This window comes from Meriones unguiculatus, chromosome 5 (genome assembly GCF_030254825.1).
Source record: "Meriones unguiculatus strain TT.TT164.6M chromosome 5, Bangor_MerUng_6.1, whole genome shotgun sequence".
Taxonomy (NCBI): domain Eukaryota; kingdom Metazoa; phylum Chordata; class Mammalia; order Rodentia; family Muridae; genus Meriones; species Meriones unguiculatus.
Window position 1 is genome coordinate 123,729,331 of NC_083353.1, and position 24,300 is coordinate 123,753,630.

The following is a 24,300-nucleotide window of genomic DNA, read 5'->3' on the forward strand; positions in this document are numbered from 1 at the left end:
ATTGATTGGAGAGGCCAGGCTGATTCCAACTCAATGGCGACTGCTGTGTTGCAGGGGTCCTAGGCAGCGGTGAGTTTTCTTGAGCAAGGTCCATCAAAGGTCCCTGGTACACTTCCCAGCTGGGTCTCAGTGTGAAAGGGCAGTGGTGTGAAGGCAAGGGACCAGAAGGAGTCACCAAGAAAGCAAGCAAATTCCTACTCTGTTTCCTTCTTTCTTTCTTTCTTTCTTTCTTTCTTTCTTTCTTTCTTTCTTTCTTTCTTTCTTTCTTTCTTTCTTTCTTTCCTTTCTTTCTTTCTTTAAGGCTACATGACACTATAAGTTATTTAATCTCTGCTTCTCAGTTGTTTAGTCTATGAGTAGAGGATATACTTGACTCAAAGTGTTATTTTGAGCCTCAAAATATCATAAGAGAAAACCTGGGGAAAAAATGGATGTACTTTAATATTTTCTAGGTACTTGGAGAATAGAAATAATTTAAACCTCTGTTCCCAAGTGAGCCATCTTTGTCAGTGCTTAAGAGAAAAGAGACATTTAATTTACACAAATATATGTCCCTTCCTATGAACGTTTGTGCTGTACTCTCAGGTTTGAAACATACTAGGAAATACGAGTATTTGATACATGAGAAGATTTTTAATTGAGTATAAATGTACAGCTCCATAAAAAAAAAAACTTTCTTAGTTGATTATAAAAGCTTTGAAGGACAAGAGTCAAATCAGGAGTTCTTGATTTGGGGTTGATTATTCTCTGCTCACCACAAGCACTCTTAATAGCGCTTAATAATCTCACTGCCTGTCACCCCTTTCTAGCATGGAGGAGGGGGAGGAGGACAGTCCTCAGTTATTCTTGAAAATATGCACCCTTGCTACAGTGTTTCTTTTTCTAGAAAGGAACAGGCTTTCATTTCCAGGGCTGTCAAATGAGGAGCTTCCCTGGCACACACAAACTCACTCCATTATTGCGCATCACAGAGCTCATGCCTGGAGCTTGAAAAGAGAGATCTTTGGTGTATGCATTTGCCTGTGTGACAGCTCTGTTCTAAATTTTGAAACTTGTGGTACTGTAAAGTGCCTGCCTGACAATGGTGTACCAGAACTTAGTCGTGCAAAATAATTACTGTTCACGGTTCCTCAGCTGAAGTCAATAACTCCCTGCAAAACACAACATAATGCACAGATCTAAAGTTACTAAATCAAAACTGAGAAAAAAGAGGAAGTTTAAACAAGTTTGCCAGAGGAAAAAATGGGCTCTAAGAGATTTACCAAGTGATTTCTCTTTACCTGTGGACGGCTCTAATCGAAGAGAAGCTTTCTGATAGAAAAGATGGTCATTTCTATTAGTACATTCTGGTAATAAGACAGTAATCTTATGTGCTGTCAAAGAAACAGGCTATTACACAGACAGTAAAAGCGGTGCACTGCCTCTTTGCTGAATTTGAAATTTTCTGTGAATTCAATACTTGAAAATCACCAGTACATCACTGAAGGGCACGGTGAAATTATTACATATATTTTACTATATATATTATTAGTCAGAGTTCTCTAGAGTCACAGAACTTGTGGAATGAATCTCTCTCTCTCTCTCTCTCTCTCTCTCTCTATATATATATATATATATATATATATATATATATATATAATTCCATACATATATGGAATTTGTTGGAATGACTGCAGGCTTCTGCCCAACTAATCCAACAATGGCGACTATGAATGGAAATTCCAAGAATATAATAGTCCTCAGGCCCATGGGACAGCATGTTTCAGCTGGTCTACTGTATAAGCTGAAATTCCGAAGAAGCAGGCTCCAGTGGATTTTGGCAAAGTGAGAGCAAGCAGGTGGAGAACAAGCAACCCCTTCCTTCTTCCATTGTCCATATATGGCCCTCCATCAGAAGGTATGGCCCAGATTACATGTGTGCCTCGAGGTCTGAAATAAAGGCCTGTGTTGACCTGGATCCAAAATCATGTGTCGTCCCACTTCAAGATCGAGATCAAAAGCCTGTGTCCTCCAGCCTCAAGGTCAGGATCAAAGGCCTGTGTCCTCCAGCCTCAAGGTCAGGATCAAAGGCATGTTGTCTTCCTTCCTTAAGATCCGAATCACACGTGTGCCTTCCATTTCTGGATTGTAGTTCATTCCCAATATAGTCAAGTTGACAACTAAGAATAGCTATCACACTCAAACACACACACACACACACACACACACACACACAAAGTGTAAACTTCATATACAGTAAAATTTATACATTTATAAATATACATGTACTTAGAGATATATTTTTTGCTTACTTGTTTCAGTTTTGTTTTTGGTGACTGGAATGGCAGGCTGCCTTCTCATGATCCTTAATAGGATTAAGGATCATGCCCTCAGACTTGCCTGTCTCCAGAACCACAGGTGCTGTAACCTCTAACTCCACACACATAAGGGGTTTTATAATAACAGCAGACAAAGAGATTCTTTATTCCCAGTCATTTACATCCTCATTCTAATAGAGTCAGCCACTTTCTCACTTCTATTATTGTAAATTAGTTTTCTTTTAAAAAATGTCTTTCACCTAAATGAAGCCATATGCTTTTGTGCTTGGTCTTTTTTTTGTTTAGCATAATAATGAGCTTGAATCATGCCATCATGTGATCAGCAGCTTATTGCTTTTTCTTATGATATAGTCAGTAGAACCTTGTATGAATATACCATAATTAATTTTTCCACTCTTCTGCTCATGGATGTTTTGATTGTTCTTGGAGGTCTTTGTGGCCATTCTTACTTTTCTTGGGTTAATATCTAGAAATAGTCTTGCTGGGATATCAATTTGTTTGGATTTATGAGAAACTTTGAGACAGTTTTTCTAGTTGCATGGTATAGGACTTCAGTGTTCTCTACCATGTTGTATATGATTGTGTCTGTCTTTCTACTTCTTCCCCTTGAATGCACATAGAATTAGGCTTTAGAAACTAGAAAGAGTAGAGATAAACATGAACTCTGAGAAAAATGTTTTTTTCAAGCAATTGGCCATAACAAGCAGGAGACGTAAAAGTGGATAAAACAGAGGTGCATGGCTAGAGAATGACAATACTTCTGCATGCTTTATCTGCAACACAACATGTGCACACACACATGTGCACACACACACACACACACACACACACACACGTGCACAGTATCATTTCTCTTAGTCTTGTCTAATCAGACCAGGCCAGACTGAATCAGTTAGAATATTTTTACATTCTGGAGAAGACTGAGGATGGACTTGTTCAACAACTTGGAACCAGACTTCTGACTTAGGCTTCTGCAGTGAGTTATAGTGACACTTCCAAATCTTCAAGCCAGATCAACATTCTTAGCTTTGTACCCCCAAACTATGGCAGGTGTCAAGGCAGCCTGTTAATGCTTTCATTTCTGTCAGGCAGGTCTATGTCTTTGGACACACCTGTAGAAATGTTTGAGAGAATAAGTCCACGTGATTAATTTTGATTTCTATATTTCTGGTTACTAATGACACGAAACTTTTAATACACATTTTAGCCAGCTATATATTTTCTTTTGTGAAGCTTCTGTTCAAATAGCTTGCCAATTTTCTGTTTAAACAGCACATATTTTTATATTAATAAGTGTCAGATGCATTATTTTGTGTACACTTCTAATCAAATGTATTGAAAGTATTTCCTGTGGCTACGCCTCTCCTGATGAATAGTTTGTAATTTTCATAAAGCCTAATGATCACAATTTGCCATTTTTTGTTGTTTTATGTGTGAACAAACATTTCTTGAGTCCCATCTGTGTAGCACCTTTGTCTATGCAACATTATGAAGCTATTCATGTCCCCCCCCCCCCCAAGGAAGCTTTATAGTATTATGATCCATTTTAATTTAATTTCTGTTTGTGGTGTTTGTTTTTCATATGGCTAATTCCATTTTTACCATTTATCCACTTTGCTCAGAGTTTTCTTTTCCCTATTAAACTGTCTTGATGCATCTGCTGAAAACCAATTTCCCAAATAATTGTGGTTCAATGTCTGGACTCTAGCATGTTCCTCTGACCCGTCCATCTATCCATCCTCATGTTCTTCCATGCTCTTTCAACTGCTTTCAGTCAGTTCTGTCCTCCTCTTGGTGGATTCTTTTTCCTTTGTGTGGGCTTTAGAAGCCAGACTGAATATCAGTGCTCATACATTCAACAGCTAAAGAACAACCTCCCCCCAAAACAGCCTTATATGGCTACTGGCAAAATTAAGCAATCTAGTACACATTTTAAAAGTGTATTCTAGGCTGAGGGGCATTCCTCACTGGTGGGACATCTACTTGGCATTCTTATGACTCTGGATTTCATCTTCATTCTTGTCCACAGTAATATGTTATAGTTGTATAGCAACATTTGCACATTAAGAATGTTGCTTATGTTTCTCTCGAACGTTGCTTCCCTAAAGATTAAGACATGTTCTCATGCTAGTTTATTCAACTCTCTAAGTGGAGCTTCTTAGATAGTGGGGTAAAAGTTGGGGACAATTGTGTTGATTTATGGGAAACAGAAATCTAAGGCAACTGAAAGGGTGACAGACACCCTTTTTCTACTCATTTTCTGAGACCCAGTCTACCACTACTCGCAAGCCTTTCGCCTGTTTCCTTGTGGTGTTCTAGAAGCCTAAGCTTTGCCCTGGATATTTCTGGTTCCATTTTGTTTTTTTAAACTAGGTTTTTGTTTTCTTCATCAGAGCAGCCACACTCTGCAGAATGATCTTTGCTCTCTCCACCTCCAAATCAATGACATTTTGAACTGTTTTAATATTTACTACAGGACTATTTGTCTTAAAGTTTGGATTGGTCATCTCTGAAAGATTTTATCTTAGGGTTAAAATGGTGACAAGGAGAAAGGTTGGAAATCAGAACACTGCTTTTCAGTCAGATTAAGACAAACTAAAGAATAATACTCCTCTCAGTCATGTAGGAACACAGCAGGGATGCAAGAGGCCCTAGAAACTGCCCTTGCTCTTCACACGGGCCCTGCAAAGCAGCTAAATGCAGAGTAAAAGCCTGGCATCACTGCTTTATTTTTATTTTTATTTTTTGTGCCCAGCCTCTTTTTTTTAATTATTTAATATTAATTACAGTTTATTTACTTTGTATCCCAGCTGTAACCCCCTCCATCATTCCCTCCCAATCCCACCCTCCCTCATCTCCTCCCTGCCCCTCTCCAAGTCCACTGATAGGGGAGGTCCTCCTCCCCTTCCATCTGACCCTCACTTATCAGGTTTCAACAGGACTGGCTGCAATGTCCTCCTCTGTGGCCTACCAAGGCTGTTCCTCCCTCAGAGGGGGGGAAGTCAAATAGCCTGCCACTGAGTTCATGTCAGAGACAGTCCCTGTTCCCCTTACTAGGGAACCCATTTGGAGACTGAGCTGCCATGTAGCCCAGCCTCATTTTAGATCACCAGCTTCTCTTGGCAGGTCAGTATGTTATTCTCTCAAATACTAGCTGCCCATCTCATCCTCTTGCAGGCTTGGAGGCTCTCTAAGACAGTACAACAAATCTGCAGTTGCCTGGGCCCCAATAAAAATGACCCTCTATGGGATGCTATCCATAAGAGTAAGCCTGCATCCTGGGGTAGAAGTGACTGCCTCCTGAGAACTACTTGGTCCCCACAAGTAATAAGCAAGACGTCTCCTGACCACACATTGACCTGCTAAAGCTACATAGCCCTCCCCCTACCCCATCTCTTTCTCCATCTACAGCTCATGGATATGAACGTGGGGTTCCCTGACCCCTTTATCTGCTCGTCTTTTCAGTGTGACCACACTGAATAAATCTCTAGGCTTTTCACCATCACTCCCTTTTTTTTTTTTTTCTTTCTGTTTTTAACTGTCCTGTTGGGATCGCTGGCCAAAGCCCTGTTTTTTAACCTGACTGTAGTTACAGGAAGGTGAGTAGAGATCACCCATTCTTTCATGCCTCCTTTTTCCTGTTACACTTCTATTTCAAGCTCAGTTATTATCACTAAGTTATGACTTTTTATTCCAAAGTTCAATGGCAACTGAGATTTTTGGTCTTTGCTGTGGTATTAATCTCCTTCAGCTTTAAATATTATCATCAAACCAAGTATCTTGCATTCACTTAATAAATGTTTACTGAATTAAATCTAATTACAAGAAGATGCGATTATACCAAAGACAGAGACAGATACATGTATAGCCTTTCTGATATATGAACACATACAATTATCAGACAGCCAATGATTACTTTAAGGCATTATATCAAAACCCTGAATTTATTGATTAATTAGCTGTTAGTTTAGACACATTCCATTATCTCATTATTTGAATCAGGTGGTTTTTATAAAAGCATACAATTAGTCCTCCATTGGATTTCCGAAGCTGAAATTACATAAGTAAGAATTCTCCTGTACCTTTCTTTGAAATATTTATTTATTTGTTTGTTTATTTGTTATGTACCCAGTGTTCTGGCTGCAGGTCAGAAGAGGGCATCAGAACTCATTATAGATGATTGTGAGCCGCCATGTGGTTGCTGGGACTTGAACTCAGGACCTCTGAAAGAGCACCCAGTGGTCTTAAGCTCTGAGCCATCTCTCTAGCCCCACATTCTCTGAAATCTTTTCAGGATTTGTGCTGTCTTCCATGGCATAAATGCAGAGCTCTTTAAGTACTCCAAGCAGTAAACTTTCTGAAAAGAATTCAAAATGGCTGCATCTTTCACCAAGCTTTGTTCCATTGCAATCAGTGTTCTAGCCCAGACCCAGAGAGGGAGACCGATTTCAAGTGAAATGAAAAACGCAAGAAACAGTCTTTTTAGGTGTCATGCCTCTGAAGAAACCATCTTAGGACTGACCAATTTCTTTTTCAGACAACAAGCTGCTTCTTAATTACTTTCTATTTTTGAAAAGGAGGGTAGAACATATAATTGTTTATTAAATCTTTAAAAATCAAAGGGAGAGTGGGCCATGATGGTACAAATCTCAGTACTTGCAGGCTGAGCCAGGAATGGTCACAAGTAGAGTCCAGTGGAGTGTATACAGCAAGTTCCAGACAAGGTTAGGAAGCTAAATCTCCTCCAAAACAAACAAACAAACAAAACAAAACGGAAGAGGCAGACGGGCAAATACAAACCTGAAATTTAAGTGGCACATTCTGAAGGAGGAGGAAGAGGAAGAAGGAGGAGGAGGGAGAGAAGAGAAGAGAAGAAGAGAAGAGAAGAGAAGAGAAGAGAAGAGAAGAGAAGAGAAGAGAAGAGAAGAGAAGAGAAGAGAAGAGAAGAGATGAGGAGGAGAGAAGAGGAAGAAAAAGAAAAAGAAGGAAAGAAGAAAGAAGAGAGGTTGATTCTCAGAGCAGTGTGGGGTACAAGTGGTAAACACCCGTGAAATGACACAGATGGGAACATATCACTTAGAACGTGTCGGGGAAGCCCTCAGAACTGGTTCTTGGCGGTTATTGTGGAGCTATGTGCAATAAGCTTTGATGTTGCTCTGAGGACCCTGCCTTCTTGCGACACTTTTCTAAAAGTCTCTGTGCAAAACAGACATTAATTGCCTAACATTCTCAGAATTTCTCTGGTTCCACTTTCACCCTGAAGAAGGGACAAGGCTGTCATAGCAATGGAGCCCTTCTCCTGAGCCTTAAATTTTCTAAAAGTTTGCGTGTGTGCATGTGCATGTGTGTTTATTTGTTTGCTTTTTTGAATTATCTAAATTCAACACTAAGGTCTTGTGTTTCCAGGGACGTAAAAGTAAACAGCTTTTCTTGCTCTCCTGCTCCCAAGTCTGAAAAGAGCTGCAGAGGTCCTTGGCAGAGAAAGATTACCCACCCTCAACCAGAACCGAATCCGCGCTTCTACCGGGTGGGCGGGGGCTGCAGCGAGCTCAGGGGGCGGGGCTCGGCCGGGGCAGGAGGCCGGATAATTAGAAAATCAGCCAGAAAGAGGGCGGTGCCGGCCGGTGTCCTCTGGGTGAAAAGTCCCCGAGGTGTTCAGGCTCGGCAGGACAGCTCGTGGCTCTTCTCCCGGGACTCAGGTGGGTGCACAGCAGGGGTGCTGCGCAGCCTCCCGTGCTGCCGGGAGGCGGGGAGGTGCCAGGGGTCGGAGGGTGGAGAAGTTGCTGTGCCTGTCTGAAAAGCCTTTGTTCCCTTTAGCTGCTTAAGTGTCGCTTTTTGTCGCCCGCTCCAAAGGGCAATTGTGACTGTTTGTTAGCGCATTACGTGTTTTTTTTTGTTTCTTAAACTTCAAGAAGAAACTTGGGAGCGTGTGTCTTTTCATGTTCAAGAGACAGCTTTCTTCTTATTTTCAAGCTTGTAGCGTTGCCTCTGAAAGGGTCCCTTGGTGCTCCTGGGACACTGCTCACGTGTATTTTTCTTTTCTTCCTGCTTTTTCTCCGCGTGCATGCCAGGCAGATGTGAACTAAGTTTTGTAAGAAAGGATCCCAGCTAAGAGTCATGAGGCCTGGAGTGCTCAGGACCCAGGCTGGAGCCATTGGCTTTCCAGGAAGCACTTCCTCAGGGAGTTTGGGCAGCATTGCTTGTGTTGTCCTTGGAAATTACCGAGCAAGAGGACTTGTTTGGTCCCAAATTGAGTATTACCCTATGACAAGCAAGTATTTTTTAGGAAGTCATGGGGGGGCGGGGCTTTGTTAATCCCGGAAGCTTGAAGGAAAGTCAGCATGCTCTCCAACGAACATCCCGCTCCCCAGGGACTCCAAAGAACTTCTGGTTGCCCACAGACATCCGCCCCCATATCCCTCTGCATATCTACTTCATTACTTATTCCCCAAACCTACCTCTTTCCCGGATCTACCCTCCGTCTTGTCTGCTCCGAAACCTAATCCCATAACCACCCTGTCCCACAGTAATCCCCTCCAAATGACCCTCCCCTATCAGTCACCATTATTTGGGCTTCTAAATTTTCCTTCAATGAGGCCTCTCGGAAAACTGGGGCATCCCCGCCTCAGTCCCTTCAAGGAACTCTAGAGCTGACAGGCAGCGGCATGACGGGCTCAGTCCTCTTTTCTCTTATCTCCCTACACGTGTTTGCTGCTTTCAGTAGGTTCAAAAATGAAGAGTCATGGCCTTGTGGCGGTGTGCCCAGATCTTTCCGTGTTTCGAAATCCTGATACAGAGAGGCTAAACAGTTTTGAAAAGAAAGGAACTTTGCTCTTCTTGATCAAGTGCCCACGAAGGGAAAGGGCAACGCTTTCTCAAACTGGGCAGGGCATCTTGACTGTGAGACTGGTTCAGGATGAAATAATGGCAGCGGGAGTTCCAGGAAAAGCTCCCAGGAGACCACAGTGCTGTGTACTTCCTAGACTTGGTAGTGGAGAGTCCGGGAGAGTTGAGGAAAGCACTGTCTGGTGGATTCTCCGGTCTCCACCCTACCACTTCTGGCCTCATGTCTACCCTACCAGAGCTCCCTTTCTTAAAAACAGAGAAAAATCTTTGCTGCGTCAGTCTTTCATCCCAAGCTGTGTCTAGTCAACTGGCTGGCATCCCTTTGCTCTCTCCTGATAGGAACCCTGGTGAAGAGAACCTTGTGTAGTGGTAGCAGTCCCTGGAGAGGACCTGGGGCTTAGAGGTGTGCAGCTCTGGAAAGCAGAATTCCACAGTCTTAGGCTCTGCTTTTAAAGGTTCAGCCATCAGTATCCCGAGGCATGACAACTAGCAGCTTTTGTCATCTTCAGCTGCTGGCAGTGGTGAGGCAGTAAACTGAGCAGGCAGCAGTCTGTAGGGTTGCATCTCCTACAGGCCTCAGGCTCTGGTCCTGAGTGACAGCTACAGAAATCCCTGGTCTAGGGTAATAGAATCCTCAACCTTGGCCCTGGGCTGGTGTTCTAGCTCTTGGGGTTGGGGCACTACATACTCAGCAACTCCTGACAAGCCTTTCTGGGATCGGGGTTCAGCGTTTCTGCCTTCGGCCCTTGTTGTCACCTCTGCTCTACAACCTTTGTGCCCCAAACCTTTGTGCTGCCTCTAGAATCTTCCGCTGCTCGCTCATGACTGTTGCTCCACTGCCTTGGCACTCTGTGGCCTCCATGGGCTCATCATTCAGGCCTGCTGTGCTAATGATAAACAGCACAAGTAGTCAAGAAGATGGCTGTTTTGATGCAGGCTTGTAATCCCAGAACTTGGGTGGCTGAGGTAGGTGTGTGGTGAGTTTGAGGCTAATCTGGGCTACATTGTGAGACTCAAGAGACCACACACACACACAAAGTAGACAGTAAAAGGCTACTCAAGAGAGGGCTTTTGAGGCCGTCAAACCAGGAAGCTGCATAGGAAGGTGCCTCTATGTTGGCTTACAAAGTAATCTAGAAAGGCAACGCTGGCAGGGATCATGGCAGACATCAAGCAAATGAAGGCCTGTGTTTGCACCCATTGTAGCATAGTCCCTCATGCAAATGAGGAAGCTGCTTTGTAGTCCATATGCAAATGTAGGGCTGTGCTCACCAGCAAAGCTCCTATTCTTCCCCGCCACCCCCCCCCCCCGCCCCCAAGAAACTACTCTCCTCTCATCAGTGGAAAGGGTTTTGAAGTTTCCAGAATTCACCCTCCCAGGCTTGTGATGACCAAACATCCGGTTCAGTCATGGCGGGGCAAGGCCTTCAGGAGCCAGAGACGTACACCGGTAGCAAGCAGCTGTGGTGCTGAGGCGCTAACTTGAGGTGTGCAGATGCAGGAACTGGCATGTCAGTACTCCATCTTCGTGGTTCACTGAATGTCCTGTGCTGCACGAAGTCAGGGAAGCGTCCAGCAGCTGCCATTAGGGAGTCTAATTACTCCACGCACCAACATGTCTGCTAACATACAAGAAAATAAATATAAGGAGTGCTTACAGTAGGCACTTAGTAAGATTAATAGTGATGTTAATAGTGTTCAGCAGCGTTTCAGTATGCTTAACGCCTTAACAGCCCGGGATGGAGAGCTGGTTCCCTCACCTGTCTTAAAGGGAGGTCTGGTATCTGAAACCTTTTTAAAACCCTTAAATTACCTCCTTAGTGATTAGAGCAGTGTTACAGCAGGAGCCTCTCTACCAAGCACTAACATGGCTCTGGTAAGATGCTGGTGATCATTAAAGCATTTTGAAGTCAGTCACGCATAGAAGAATCCTCTGGAGTAGCGTCTACCAGGAGCATTTTTAGGGTGTGGTGGTGCACAGTATAATCCCCACACTTCAGAGGTGAAGGCAGGAGGATCAGAAGTCAGGGCCAGTAAGGGCTATGTAGGAAATCTTGTTTTACAGGTATGGTAAACCAGTTAATTTGTAGCTAGTAAGTGTTCTGTTGAAATCTGCCTGGACTCCAGTTCTACTTGCAGAGTGTGTGAACTCAGCCTCCCTGTTCTCTCAGGGCATAGCTGTCTCCACACCACAGGACTGGGCATGAAGCCAGACAAGATAAGGACAGTGAAACCGATAGATGACTACAGTAAAATCCATCCTTGTAATTATGTATCTAGTGTAATTTCTGATCAGCTATCCAGATTTTCATCTCCACTTTTTTTCCATTGTTTCTACCTCATTTTGGGATGACTCAAATGATCTAATACTTTATCAATTTGTTTATTTGTTTGTTTGATTGTCTATCGACAATGGTCCTCCTTGACGCCTTCCTCAACAGCAAGCTTTCAGGGTGTTTGTTTTCATCATTCCAGAGCCTTGCCATGATTCTGGTTTCAATTAGGGATAGCAGTCTCAAAGAAAAAAGAAAAAAGACCCAGACCAAAGAAAAAAGACCAAAGAAAAAAGACCCAGAGTTATATTGCCTTCCTTCATGTTGTCAGGGTTTCCTAGTTCTGAAATGTTCTTAGCGTTACTCCTCATCACTCGGTTCCCCTATGTGGGAAAGTGGAAGATGTCTGAGAGAGGAGGTTCCTGGTCCCATGGTGTAGAGTAGCAGGGACTTGGTGCTGGCCAGTCGCCCAGAATCACAGACCTGAGGAGTTCGCCCACATTCCTAGCAGCCTGGCAATTCCACTTGTTCCACTTGTTTACAGATGGAGAAAACTCACCATTGTCCTTTCTCTCCAACTTCTAACACCTCTGTATTTCCCCACTAACTGTTCTGGAAGGTTCCTGATTTTTCTCTTCTTCACCACTGATTTCCGTCATCCTAAACGAAAAACAACCACCACCACCAAAGCCTTTCTGATCTTTTGTTCCAGCACTAAATAAATTTTTGTTCTAGGAACAATCATGGGGACTTTTATTTTGAAGGTAATTAAATAGCAGAATTTTCTACTTGATAAACTTCCTGAGTTTTTTTTTTTTTTTTTAAAGAATTAAAATCCTTGTTGTATTTCTTCAGATCTCTGTTCAGAGACAAGGACCATAGGGATTCTTTATTAAGCTAATTAACTTTACAGGAGCTCTGAAGGATAGGGCATTTCACCATGACTTTTATTCCCCCAATATCAGAGCAATAGCAGATATATTTAAAACTACTGAAAGTATTATCTTGCACCGAGATAACACGCTATGCTTTCAAGACTGTGAACTCATAGAAGTGGATCAATGTACTGTCACTCATGGAATTTATAAACAACCTACAGCTCAGTGAACCCTTTATTTCACGAATTTCATTCAATTGTACATAAAAATTATCAGAAAAAGAAACTGCACGTGTGTTTAACACAAATAGAAGTGTTCCTTCTCACTGACTTCTACACAGTTCTGTGTAGAAACTATTTGCATGGTGGGTAAACAGGATCGGTTGTTACAAATGGTGATGAGATGTACCCTAGCCCAGTCCCTCCACATACACCTCAGCTTTCTTATTCAGCCCAGGCCTTCCTGCTTAGAGTGGGCTGGCCCCTCCCACATCAATCCACAGTTCCTTACAGGCATGGCAACAGGCCAGTCTGGTTGTGGCAATCTTTTATTTGAGACACCCTCTTCCCAGTGAATTTTTAGGTTTCGTCAAGTCCACGGTAAAAACTGCCTCGCAAAGATGATTTAAAGTATGGGAGGCTGCGTGGGAGGCATTGCATAGGCAACGCCACAGAGGAGACTAGAGCAACCAAGGGATGTGGTACCCTCAGGAAGATTCCGAGATCACAGAACCCCGGGGAGGACTGTGGCGTTTCTGCTCAACTACCTGCAGGGGGCACATCTTTTATCTTAGGGAGACAACATTCAGAGTTTTCTTAGGAAGCTTCAGTTTCATTATCAGTAAAATAGCAAAGCATCCAACACACCGTGTAACTAGCAAGAAGAAAGAATGTAAGGGGTGAGAGGTGTCTCTGCTTGGGTCAGCCATAAGTAGACATCAGTTTTTACCGAATCAGGTTTAAACAGAGTCAAGGTGTTGAAAGGCAAGTCAAGGAATTATTAGCACAGCGTGTTAGCATGTGTAGTGAGACATCAGAGACCTAGGCTTGTGTCTGAGCCCCCACATTCTGTTTCTATGAAGTAGATTACAGCGTCAAACTCACAAACTTTATCTAGAGTTTTGCAGTAAAGTCCAAGGTAATGCTGGACACAACAAACTCTTACAAAATTAAATGCTTGTGGGAATGTTTCTTTTTTCTTTAGTAACATTCCCCATCAGCGCACAGACAACTAATTGTCTGACCAGCAACAAATAGAAAGATAGATGTACCTTATGGACTATGGGTAAAAGCACAAAAAAATCTGGAGGCTAAGCTACATGGATACAGGAAGGAATTTAAGGGTAGAAATAGACATTACGAAGAAGCCAAGAAGATTAAATGCTGCCTAAGGTGAGTGTGAAAGAAGACACATGCTATAAGGAATCGATAAAGGTGGGGGTCAGAGGTCAGAGGTCAGAGGGCACCAGATAGGACCGGGGGCTCAGATGTTAAGCCTTACCCTAAATTCCTACCAATTTTGACTTGACTGTGTCCTTTCTCCTACCTCTGGGCTCCTTCAGTTTACCATTTCCTCTACTTGTTCCTTTATTAGTTGCCTGTTTGTTGAGTGTGTGCCTGCTGCCTGTGTTTGCACCCACATCTCGGTGTGTCTGCATATGTTGGACAACTTTCAGGAGTTGATTCTCTCCTTTGATGATATTGGTTCTGGGGACCGACCTTGGGTTGTCAGGCTCAGCAGCAGGCACCCTTACACACTGAGGCATCTCGCCAGGCCCTCGGTCTCCTCTTGACAGCTTTTTAGATGGATGTGAATGCAGAATGTGAAATGACCCTAATTGCCCTGCAGAGCGGGTCCCCTTTCCCTGGCTCCTCTTTCTACATGCTCGGTTTCCTCACTGTGGGCTTATGGGTCTGGTACTGGAATGTTTACTGTCTTCTCTTCCCCCAGTTGGGCTGCTCATATCATGAGGATTATTGAGCTGGGTTTTGTGGTACAATCCTGTAGCTTCAGTACTTGGGAGACAGAGAGTAGAGGACCAAGAGTTCAAAGCTATTCCCTGTATATAGCAAGTCAGAGGCCAGCCTAAGAGACCTGAGAACCAGACCCTCCCCAGTGAGCAGATAAATGAAGAGTAAAAGAGTAAAGTGTGGATGGTCCCCTGCCTTAGCTAGTTACTATCGTATTCATTTCCTTTTTTGTTTTGCATTTAAATCTGATAGTAAGTTACTGTTAGATGCTATTAGCATCCCTAGGTTTCTAGCTGGACACCTGGCTAGGTTTCTAATCCAGGGCATGTACCAGATTTTGAGCGTTCCTGGTAACATGGCATTCCTGCTGTGGCAGAGAGTGGCCGCTGCGGAGCCTTGGATGACCACTGCACTATTCATTGGACCCTTTGTTCTTCCTTCTACGCTGCGTTTCATTCCATCTTTGGGGCATTTTGGCTGCTTTTATGCTGCAATAATCTTTATACTTTTTTTTATTTTTTACACTTATTGGGTATCTTCCTCTTTAATGATATAGAACTAAGGAAATTATCATACTGTTTATTCTGGAACTATCTTTGCTTCTGATTAATGAATTAATAAATTATTTGAAACAAGACTTCACCCTGTAACCCAGGCTGACCTGAAACTTACTGTGTAGCCTAGGGTGGCCTTCAACTCAGAGCAAGCCTTCTGCTTAGTCTCCCAAGAGTTGTGACTGCAGGAGTGAATCACCGTGTCTTGCTTTTATTTTGAAAACTCATGAGGATGTAATCCTTTCCCTCGTAAACAGCCCATGCTATGTTTTTCCCCCCTAAGAACAATGTGTTTAGCTCTGTGACATCAGCACATTTAGTGATTCCCAAGTTACCTGTGGTGTTCCCCCCTCCTTTTCAACAGCCATTTAAAGATCGAGACCAAGATTGAAAGCATGGCCAACCTCAAGCAGCTCATGGACAATGAGGTGTTGATGGCCTTTGCCTCCTACGCAACCATCATCCTCACCAAGATGATGTTCATGAGCTCTGCGACTGCATTCCAGAGGCTCACCAACAAGGTAAGAATCCAGAGGCAGCATCCTCTCACTTGTAGGGGTTAGAATTCTGGAAAACAGCCTTGTTGTTTTTTCCATTTTATTACATGTTTATTATTAAATAAAGCTCATTCAATAGCTGGTGTGCTGTGTTATGTTGCAAAGAGAGTCTGCAATGGTCTGGCCCAGGTTCTCATGACATGAGCCTGTTTTTCTTTCATGATGAACCCATGGACAGTGGTGTTGTTAGCAGTCTCAGAGAAAAATGAAGCCTGCTCTTAAGAGGAACTTAATAGAGGGGTCACATACGTCCTCTGCTACAGAGCGTCAGCAGGATGAGAGGCTTAGAGAACAGACCTGTATTCCTCAACCCTGCAGTGTAGCAAGGCTGAGATCAAGGTGCCAGATCTGAAGTCTAGTGAGGGACAGATTCCAGATCTGCACGGGCCATCTTCCCCTTGTGTACATACTAGTTGGAAGGACAAGAGGGGAGTTTAGGATTGGCCTCGTTTCTTTCTATAAAGGCACTGATTCCATTCATGAGGGTCCTGTCCACATAACCTGATGATGTCACAAGTAGGCCCCATCTTCTGACATCATCACACTGGGAATTAGCAGTCAGTGTATGCATTTTGTGATAACAGAAGTATCGGTCAGTAGCAGTAACTCACTCAGCATTTCATACCAATGAAGGATGGGGTTGACATGAAAACTCACCTTAGGAAAAGGGATGTAGCTCAGCGATAGGGTGCTTTCTTGGAGTCACAAGGCCCTGACATCTGTTTCCAGCATCCCCTGCCTCCTGACTCAATTCAGCCTGGTTTATCCCCCCACCCTCAATTCTGGATATTTTTCATTGGGATTGCTTTATTTCTTTATTCACAATTCATGTGTTTGGACATCAGTATGGCTCAGGCACTCACTTAGAGGGCGCCATGAGGAACAAGGCTGACAGACCTCACCTCAGGAGACAACTCTGGTTCGTGTCTCTGCTCAGTGCTTCTCCTTAACATCTCTACTTGTAATAAATACTCACACATTAAGAAAATATTATAATATTTATGAGGTTTTTTCAAGCTAAAATTAAAACTATTTTTATAGTTTGTGTTTTTCTTCATTATAAATTATTAAACAGTGAAGCCTACTTAAGTGTATCTTAAATGCATATTTCAAGTTCCAAGGGATGGGGAAAATAATTTCAAACAGCATAGTAATTACAGGAAGGAATCCATGAACAGATGCCCCCAAATGCGACCTTGTGGCTCACTAGAACACATTTCATCTGCTTACCCTTTACTGTGTTAATCAACATGAGGATTTACACACTTAAGAGAAACAGAGGGTGTTTGCACATGCCCATGAAGTCAGAATGCTGTGTGTAGCCCTCACCACTTCTGCTGCTTGCCTCTTCCTGCAGCCTCGGGAAGCAAAGGCACTACTTGCTGAGAACTGATCGCTTGCAATGTTGATATACGCGATCTTCAGTTTCCATATTAGAAACGCCAGTTATGGCGGCATGCAATTATAATCTCACCAATGAGGAGAGGGGGACTGGAGGATCCCTGAGGCTCGCTGGCAGCCAGCCTAGCCTACTCCGGGAAGCTCCAGGCTACTAAGAGGAGCTGTCTCAAAAACAAGGTTAACAGCATTTCCCAAATGAAACGAAACGTGACTGTGTAAGGCCTCCACTTGTACACTCGCCCATGTGTATGTGTTCGCACCTGCACTCACATGTGCACTCACACAAACATGCATACACATGTACACATGTACACACACCCAAATGCTAATGAGCAAACGGGCGAACACCCTCCTGCTCCATCACATTTCATAGTCTCTGGAATTAGGGTGCTCCCTTTTGGTTTGGTTATGTTGTTATGTTGATACTTGGTTGAACGTAAGACCATCCAGCTACCCACCCCCTCCAGCATAAATGTTATTTATTTCTTCTTTTCTTTTCTGTTTCCATTGGTATCTGGAATAGGTTTTTGCCAACCCAGAAGACTATGCTAGCTTTGCCAAGGGAGAGAATGCCAAGAAGTTAGTGCGCAGTGACGAGAAGGTGGAGCGTGTGCGAAGGTAAAGCAGCGTCTCTGCAAAGGTCTCTCTCAAGAGTTGTGGGCTGGGGTCCAGCCAAGAGAGCAGGATCTCAGGGAAGAAAGGGAGAAGCTGGTCACTTCTTGTAGGACGTGTAATGAACTACTGCAAGTTGGCCACCCAGACCTCTCCACGTGGTGTGACACTTACAGTGGCTCACCGATTTTGTGATAATTCTTTATGGACTATGTTGGGGTTGGTGTCTGTGTTCTGTTTAGGGGTACAGACAAATCACGGTATTTGGGAGGTAAACCACAGGTGGTGGGTTCTTGCAGCCGCTTTTCGTGTAAACTGAGACTGTCAATTCACACAAAAGTTCAAAGAACTAGGTGCTTCTGTAGAAGAACTAAAATATGAAAGTTGAAACTTTTCAGAGACATAGGAAGATCTCTCCCTTGTGATTTTTTAATCCATTTCTCTCTCTCTATTCCTTCATCTCTACATCTCATTTGTAGCTATTGAATTGAATATGTTGCAAACCCAAAGGACACTAAATAGGGATAAGCCCGGTTCCATCCTCATAGCTTGGCAAGACTGTTAATATACTTATTTCTAAAGCACCTCAGACTGTAGATCTGAAAATATTTTTTTAATCTTTGTCATAGAGTCATGTGTGCTAAGTTTTTATACAGATATTCAATAGTTGCCTCCTTTCTCTAATATGTGGGATGTCAGAGCTACATGTTGTCTTGCCAGTTGCTATTTGATAATGCTCATCTGAGCAGTGGAACAGTTCCAGTCGTATTTTAGCCTGTGAAGTTACAGAGCGCTAAAGCAACAGGGGAGTTTTATAGGTGGTAAGCAGTCCTGTGATGGAGAATGAAGGCAGTAAATGTAATGGGTACTTGAATAGACTTCCTCAGGTTGCTGTGAATGACAATGAAACAGAAATCTGGAGCAAAGAATTTTTCCTTTCTGCAAATGGGATGTCAGATGGACTCTCTAGATCATGTTTTTATCATCCTTGCTTGCTTCTCTGTGAACGACTGAAAGCTTCTTGAGGTAGCTAAAGAGGCTGTCAGGCCATAGGCATATGGGCTCAGGGATGGAGATGAACCCTGGCCTGGGTTCACACACTCATGCATTCTTCCAGATTTTGTATCTTGTTACGCTGGGTGTAAAGTTGGCTCCTCGCTCAATTCCCTCCACACATCCACTGAAACACTGTGAACAGAAATGGACTTGAGTAAATCGAAGCACGTAGGACTTTTCCCTGTGCACTACAGACATGCATCAAGCAGGAATGTTTTCCTCTGAAGAGGAAGTGAGTTCTAGATACTTAAAACACTCACTTCCACTTCTGCAGGTTTTGTGCTGGGTCCTCAGTTCTCTTAAATAAGTCAGTCTTGAAAATAGGCTGTGCCAAGAATACGCACCAGAAATAGTCCCAGGACATAAGAATCAATGTGAAAAGCTCAAACTGTGTCGAGTGTTATGATGGGAGAGAATCAGGATTACAGAGGGCCATCGATGCTTCAGAGGCATTAAACCATTTAAAGCCTCCGTCTGTTCTTTCTCAGTTTCTCTTTGACAAAGGCAGTTGCATGGTTGGTGCCAATCTTAGCTTTCTACTCATACAGTTGACCAGGACTAGAAAAACGCTAAGAGCACCACAGTGGCCTCTTTAGCAAGATGGAGAGGAACATTTAAGCCTTCTATGGGGAAGCTTAAAAAAAAATCTTATTTTGAGAGAGCGGATTCTCTTTACTTCTTATTCCATCTGCCATCCTTACCCTCCTGTGGGTACTTCTAGAGGAGAAATCTATAATCTAGTTTGATGTTCTTCTTTTCAGATTACGTGTAATTGTTACTGACGTTTAATGCTATTCACCTTACTTCTGGGTGCCTAGAGGAGGTATAATGCCAGCATGTGCAGTGCCCCCTAGTGATCAGAATCTGAACTTCCAGTGTTGCAACCTTCTACAGAAGGGGCAAGGATCCCATTTTCAGCCACAGATACCTGAGACTTGTTTAGTCTCATCAAATAGTAACAGTACACATGTGAAATAATTTCTGAAAGAAGTTTCCCAAACCTCCCATTTCTATTTTTAAAGTAGACTTTCCTCCTCATTATTTCAACATGTAATTTTAAACCTTTTGCTCTTTCCGTAGTCAAATGGCAGGACCTTAGTGGGGCTACAAATGGAATGGAAGCTATCTTTGCAGGTATTCAGAAAGTTAATACATGTACATATAGGACATGTGCATACAGCTTGAAGTAGTATGTGCTGACATGTCAAGAAATGTAACTTAGTGCCAATTATTTGAGTTCCACACACAGCCCACTGATGATTAGAAAGGACTTTACATGTTGGCTTATCTACCCAATCTTCTGTCACCTCATTAGGAGAGAAATTCAAGACCACACACACACTCAGTACCACAAGGTAAATGAAACTTGAAAGGTAATCAAGAAGGCTAGAAAATACAAGGAGTTATTCTAAAGAACGTGAGTTTGGGAAATGCAAGGAATCTACAACACACCATCTTCAGAGGAGGAGGATACCCCTTTACACCAGAGTGTTCTGTGGAGACTGAGTGGGCATACCGTTAAGAGGCAGAGCTCTGTGTTAGAGGCCGAACTAGATGGGATCCTTTGTGGCCCCGATTCACGAACAAAGAAGCTACTGGAAGGTTCTTCTTTGTGTATCTTGGCCCTACCTTCCTTGGGTTGCTATCGAAGACCTTCAAAGAAGATATGAGATCAACATACATGTAGTAATAAGACAATGACATGGAGGTTGGTCTGTGCCTGTGATGGGGTGTTGGGATACAAGAAGCAGTTTCCTGTGGTGTTTAGAAATATTTCTTGAAGGAGTAAGTGATGATAAATTAATGTCAATTTGCGATAACTCCCTGTGAGAATTTATCCAAAGCACTATATGCTTAGAATCAGATTCCTGTCTGAGAGGAGGGCATCAGGAAATTATAGTTGGACAACCCTCATCCTTTTCATGGTTGGTTGGTCACACCTTGATAAGTCCTTTAAAATACTCAGAGCAACCATAGTCCAGGATTGGTGGGTGCTGAAAGCCATGAGAGTCTGATCTGAGGGAGCAGCCTCGTGAACCTTTGTGGGAAGGCCAGTCGTAGCATGGGGCCCCCCTCACAGGGAGCTACGGGGGCTCAGACTAGGCAGGAAGTGGTCATTGCTGGGGGGAAGTGTCTGATACACCCAGGAGCTGCCCCTAAATGGTGCTAACAAAATGAGCCTGGCAGGTTGGGAAGACTGTCCCAACAAAAGTCCCAGGGGGAAGGGTGATGTCACCACCTACCGCATAGCACCGAGGCCCGCTGTGTGCACGGTTCCTGAGTGGGCTTCTCATGCAGCCTGGAGGTCTGTGAAAACCTGTGCATTCTGGGATAGTAACAGGTGTTATCTGAGAAGACTTTCAGGAGAGGAAAGGGAAAGAGGATTAAATTGGTGACAGATGGGAGTAAGGTTCCAGTAATCCCAGTCAAAGAGGCTCTTCACTCTGCCTCTTTCTCTCCATCTCCACTTTCCCCTCAGTGAGCTTGACTCTGCTTTAATAATTAGATATTACCTTAGAGGGCCAGAGCAATCAGCCCTGAGTAAGGTAGCAGGATCTTCTCTAGCATACAGTGTTCCTGTACCTTCTCATCTTCACCTCCGTTCCCTTGAGTTGTTTCATGAGAGAAGTGGGGTGGACAGGTCTAGTCTTTTTTCAGGTCTGTTTAGTTCTTTACAGCTTTATGTTGTCATGGTTTTTCTCTTGAGCTCTTAGGGAAAGCAGAAACAGAAGGAAAGGGCGCTATAAATTTATATCAAAATAGCAGGCAGTAACACGACACGACTCTACCAAATTCTAGTCTAAGTTGTAAAGCAGTTACTAATTCTGTGTTTAATAGAGGGCACTGGATTTATTAATTAGACACTTAAAACTTTTCAGGTCAACAATATATGTGCTGTTCTTCATAGTTCATGTCAGAAAAAGCCTAAGGTGCCATAAGTCAGAGGGAAAATCCTGAGTGAAACACATTTTTGTTTTCTTCTAATGGTGGCACAAAGATATATTTTCAGAAATCGTATTCTTTTTCTTTCCTTCTTCCCTCCTCTCCATTGATCTCCACTTCCTTTTGTGGTTTGAATATAGAATGTCGGAAATCTCACCCACATCCAGGGAGGATGGGTCTATGTTTTATCTGAATGTTTTATCACCATGAGACCTGATGGTGGTTTGTACAAAGAAATGTCTATGTACCCACTCTGAGGTGAAGGAGTGAAGGACAAGTTCTGAGACAGATCATAAAAGAAAGAATATTCTTTCTTTGGGAAGAAAAACTTTCATCAAAAGAAACTTGAACTACAAAAATGATATTTCATACTTGCAAAAATGACGTGTTTTCCAGGCTGTTGTGATATTCTGGAAACAACAAACTGCCATCTCAGGATAAAACGGAAAAATTTAAAAGTGAGATGTTCTACATAAAAACCCCATTAGTGAGGAAGAAAGGCAGCTGGGAAGAAGATCGAGATTCTTCCTTTATAATGTAAAGATCCTCTGACATCACTGTGTGTGGTGGACTCTTGCCTGTGATCACAGCACTTGTAGGTGGAGGTAGGAGGACTGTCAGTTTGAGGAGAGTCTAGACATAGCAAGTTTCAGGGTACCCTCAGCTAACCTTGACTCTAACCAAAGGAATCCAACCCAACCCAACCCAATCCAACCCAATCCAACATGTACATTCATTAAGGCTCTATTTTGTTTTGGAAGAGAGGGAAGGATGCGTGCGTTCCCACTGATTTTGAAACTCATAAGGATGCGTGCGTTCCCACTGATTTTGAAACTCATGTTGTTATCTTCTCCCACAGAGCCCACCTGAACGATCTTGAAAACATCGTCCCCTTTCTCGGCATTGGCCTTCTGTATTCCCTGAGTGGTCCAGATCTCTCCACAGCCCTCATGCACTTCAGAATCTTTGTTGGTGCTCGGTTGTACCACACCATTTCCTACTTGACTCCCCTTCCTCAGCCAAACAGGGCTTTGGCGTTTTTTGCTGGCTATGGAGTTACTTTGTCAATGGCTTACAGGCTGCTAAGAAGTAGACTATACTTGTAAAGGAAATTGCGATCCTCATAATCTCATTGATTCTTTAGAGGAATTGTATACTTAGAAAGTATTCAAACAATATCTAAAGTTTTGTGTAGAAGAGAATCAGAGAAAGTAGGAATCAGGGAAAACTCAGATTAAAGACTAGCATGGAGAGCTTATATTCTTCTTTTGTATTTTGGTCAGACATTTAATGTAGTCAATATTAACAATGTTGTCTACTCCTAAAGTCCTTTGCTGTAAGTCTTGATTGTGATATAATTTGTCATGCTGCATTTCATATTGTGCATCTGAAAAGAGTGATCACTTGGATGGGAAACCTGGGTTTCATTATTGTTGAGGTGGGCACATGAATTAAAAACATTAAAGATGATCTTTTTCTCTTTTTCAAAAGGTTTATTTCATTTTTTATTAATGTGTGTGAATGTGTGGCTGTGTATTTATGGCATGTGTGCGTGCAGGTACCCACAGAAGCCCTTGGACCCAGGGTTACAGGGGGTTGGGCACTGATCTCCAGTCCTCCGGAGGAACAGCAAGTGTTCTTACCTGCTGAGTCATCCAGTCCATGTTTGGTTTTTATGTTTCCCATTTTTCAACAACAACGACAACAACAACAATAATAATATTTATGGAAAGTTTGGACAACTGAACATGAACCTCAACATGCCTCCCTTGCTCTGGCCATTTCTTTTCTCTTTTGTTTTGATCATGTGAGTGTAAGCTGCAGACATCAGGCTACTTTTCCAGACCTTGATGTTTCTTGCATGAAGTGGACAGTCTGCAGAGGACCACAGTAGCATCATCCCACCCATGAAGTACAGGAATGACTGTGTAACACATGGTCCACAGGCCTTCTTTCAGTTTCCCACCAATAACCTCCGCGATAGTGTCTGACCTGGGAACCAAATGAGGAGCACACGCAGCCTTCTGTGAACATTTTCATGCAATTTCATAAATATGGAAGAGTTGTTTTCTTTTGTAAAATATACCTCGAAGATAACTTATAATCAGAAAACAAATTAACAGGACTCTTGTGGTGCTTTGGACATGCTTTGTTTTGGTTGGTTTCTTCCCTGGCTCCTGGCCCTCTCACTGCAGTCTCCTTTCTACTTTCTGGTCACATGTTCTGTCCCCCCACCTCTAGCCCATCTTCTCAAAGCCCCTTTCTAGTTTCCTGAATTCTGCCCACACTCACTCTCCTCTAAACACATTTATGAAAATTAGGACACAGGTCTGCATGTGACCTAGAACATGTGATCTTTATAAATTAATTTTTTTGAAGGGTACTGGCTAGCTGTTTAACAGAATGGCCTTAGTCTAGATTTGTTTTATCTATAGCTTCTTATTCTTAGGTCTAGATTAAACCTGTCTGGTGATTCATCTCACACACTAAAATTTATCAGTAAGTATTGGACACCATTTTGCCTCATTGTTCTGCTTGTGAATTTTAATCACAGGCAAGTGGAATAGCTTTAGTTAGAATGGTCCTTTGTGAAGATGTGCTTTTTAATCTTTGTAATTATATATGGGTCCTAACAAACTTCACCCAATGGGTTTAGCACTCAGTGATGCTTGGTTTGGTTTCTGTGTAAAAAGATAAGCACACAAGCACAGTTGTAAGCCTAGGTAAGCCCACATCAATGTAGATTACTGGCCTTAAATGGAATTGGGAATGCTTAAGGTTTATGATGAAGGGAGAAACATTGAAGTCTCAACATTTTCCTTGTACGTGTCATCATTTACATTCATTTTCCTTTCTATCACTCAGTGAGTCTCCATTTTCATTGTGTACCTT

The 24,300-nt window shown here is 42.8% G+C and overlaps 1 protein-coding gene across 2 annotated transcripts; it reads left to right on the top strand.

Moving 5' to 3' along the window:
* The first annotated feature begins 7,860 nt into the window (after positions 1-7,860).
* On the top strand, positions 7,861-22,898 carry Mgst1 (microsomal glutathione S-transferase 1). Of its 2 annotated transcripts, none has more exons than XM_060384330.1 (4): positions 7,861-8,017; positions 15,204-15,360; positions 17,321-17,415; positions 19,546-19,594. In XM_060384330.1, the coding sequence occupies exons 2-4, from the start codon at positions 15,235-15,237 to the stop codon at positions 19,562-19,564; spliced, it is 240 nt and encodes a 79-aa protein (XP_060240313.1). In that variant the 5' UTR covers positions 7,861-8,017; positions 15,204-15,234; the 3' UTR covers positions 19,565-19,594. The 2 variants fall into 2 exon arrangements, with proteins under 2 accessions (XP_060240313.1, XP_021509778.1); XM_021654103.2 differs by lacking the exon at positions 19,546-19,594 and adding an exon at positions 22,268-22,898 and having other exon boundaries at positions 7,862-8,017.
* The last annotated feature ends 1,402 nt before the right edge of the window (positions 22,899-24,300 follow it).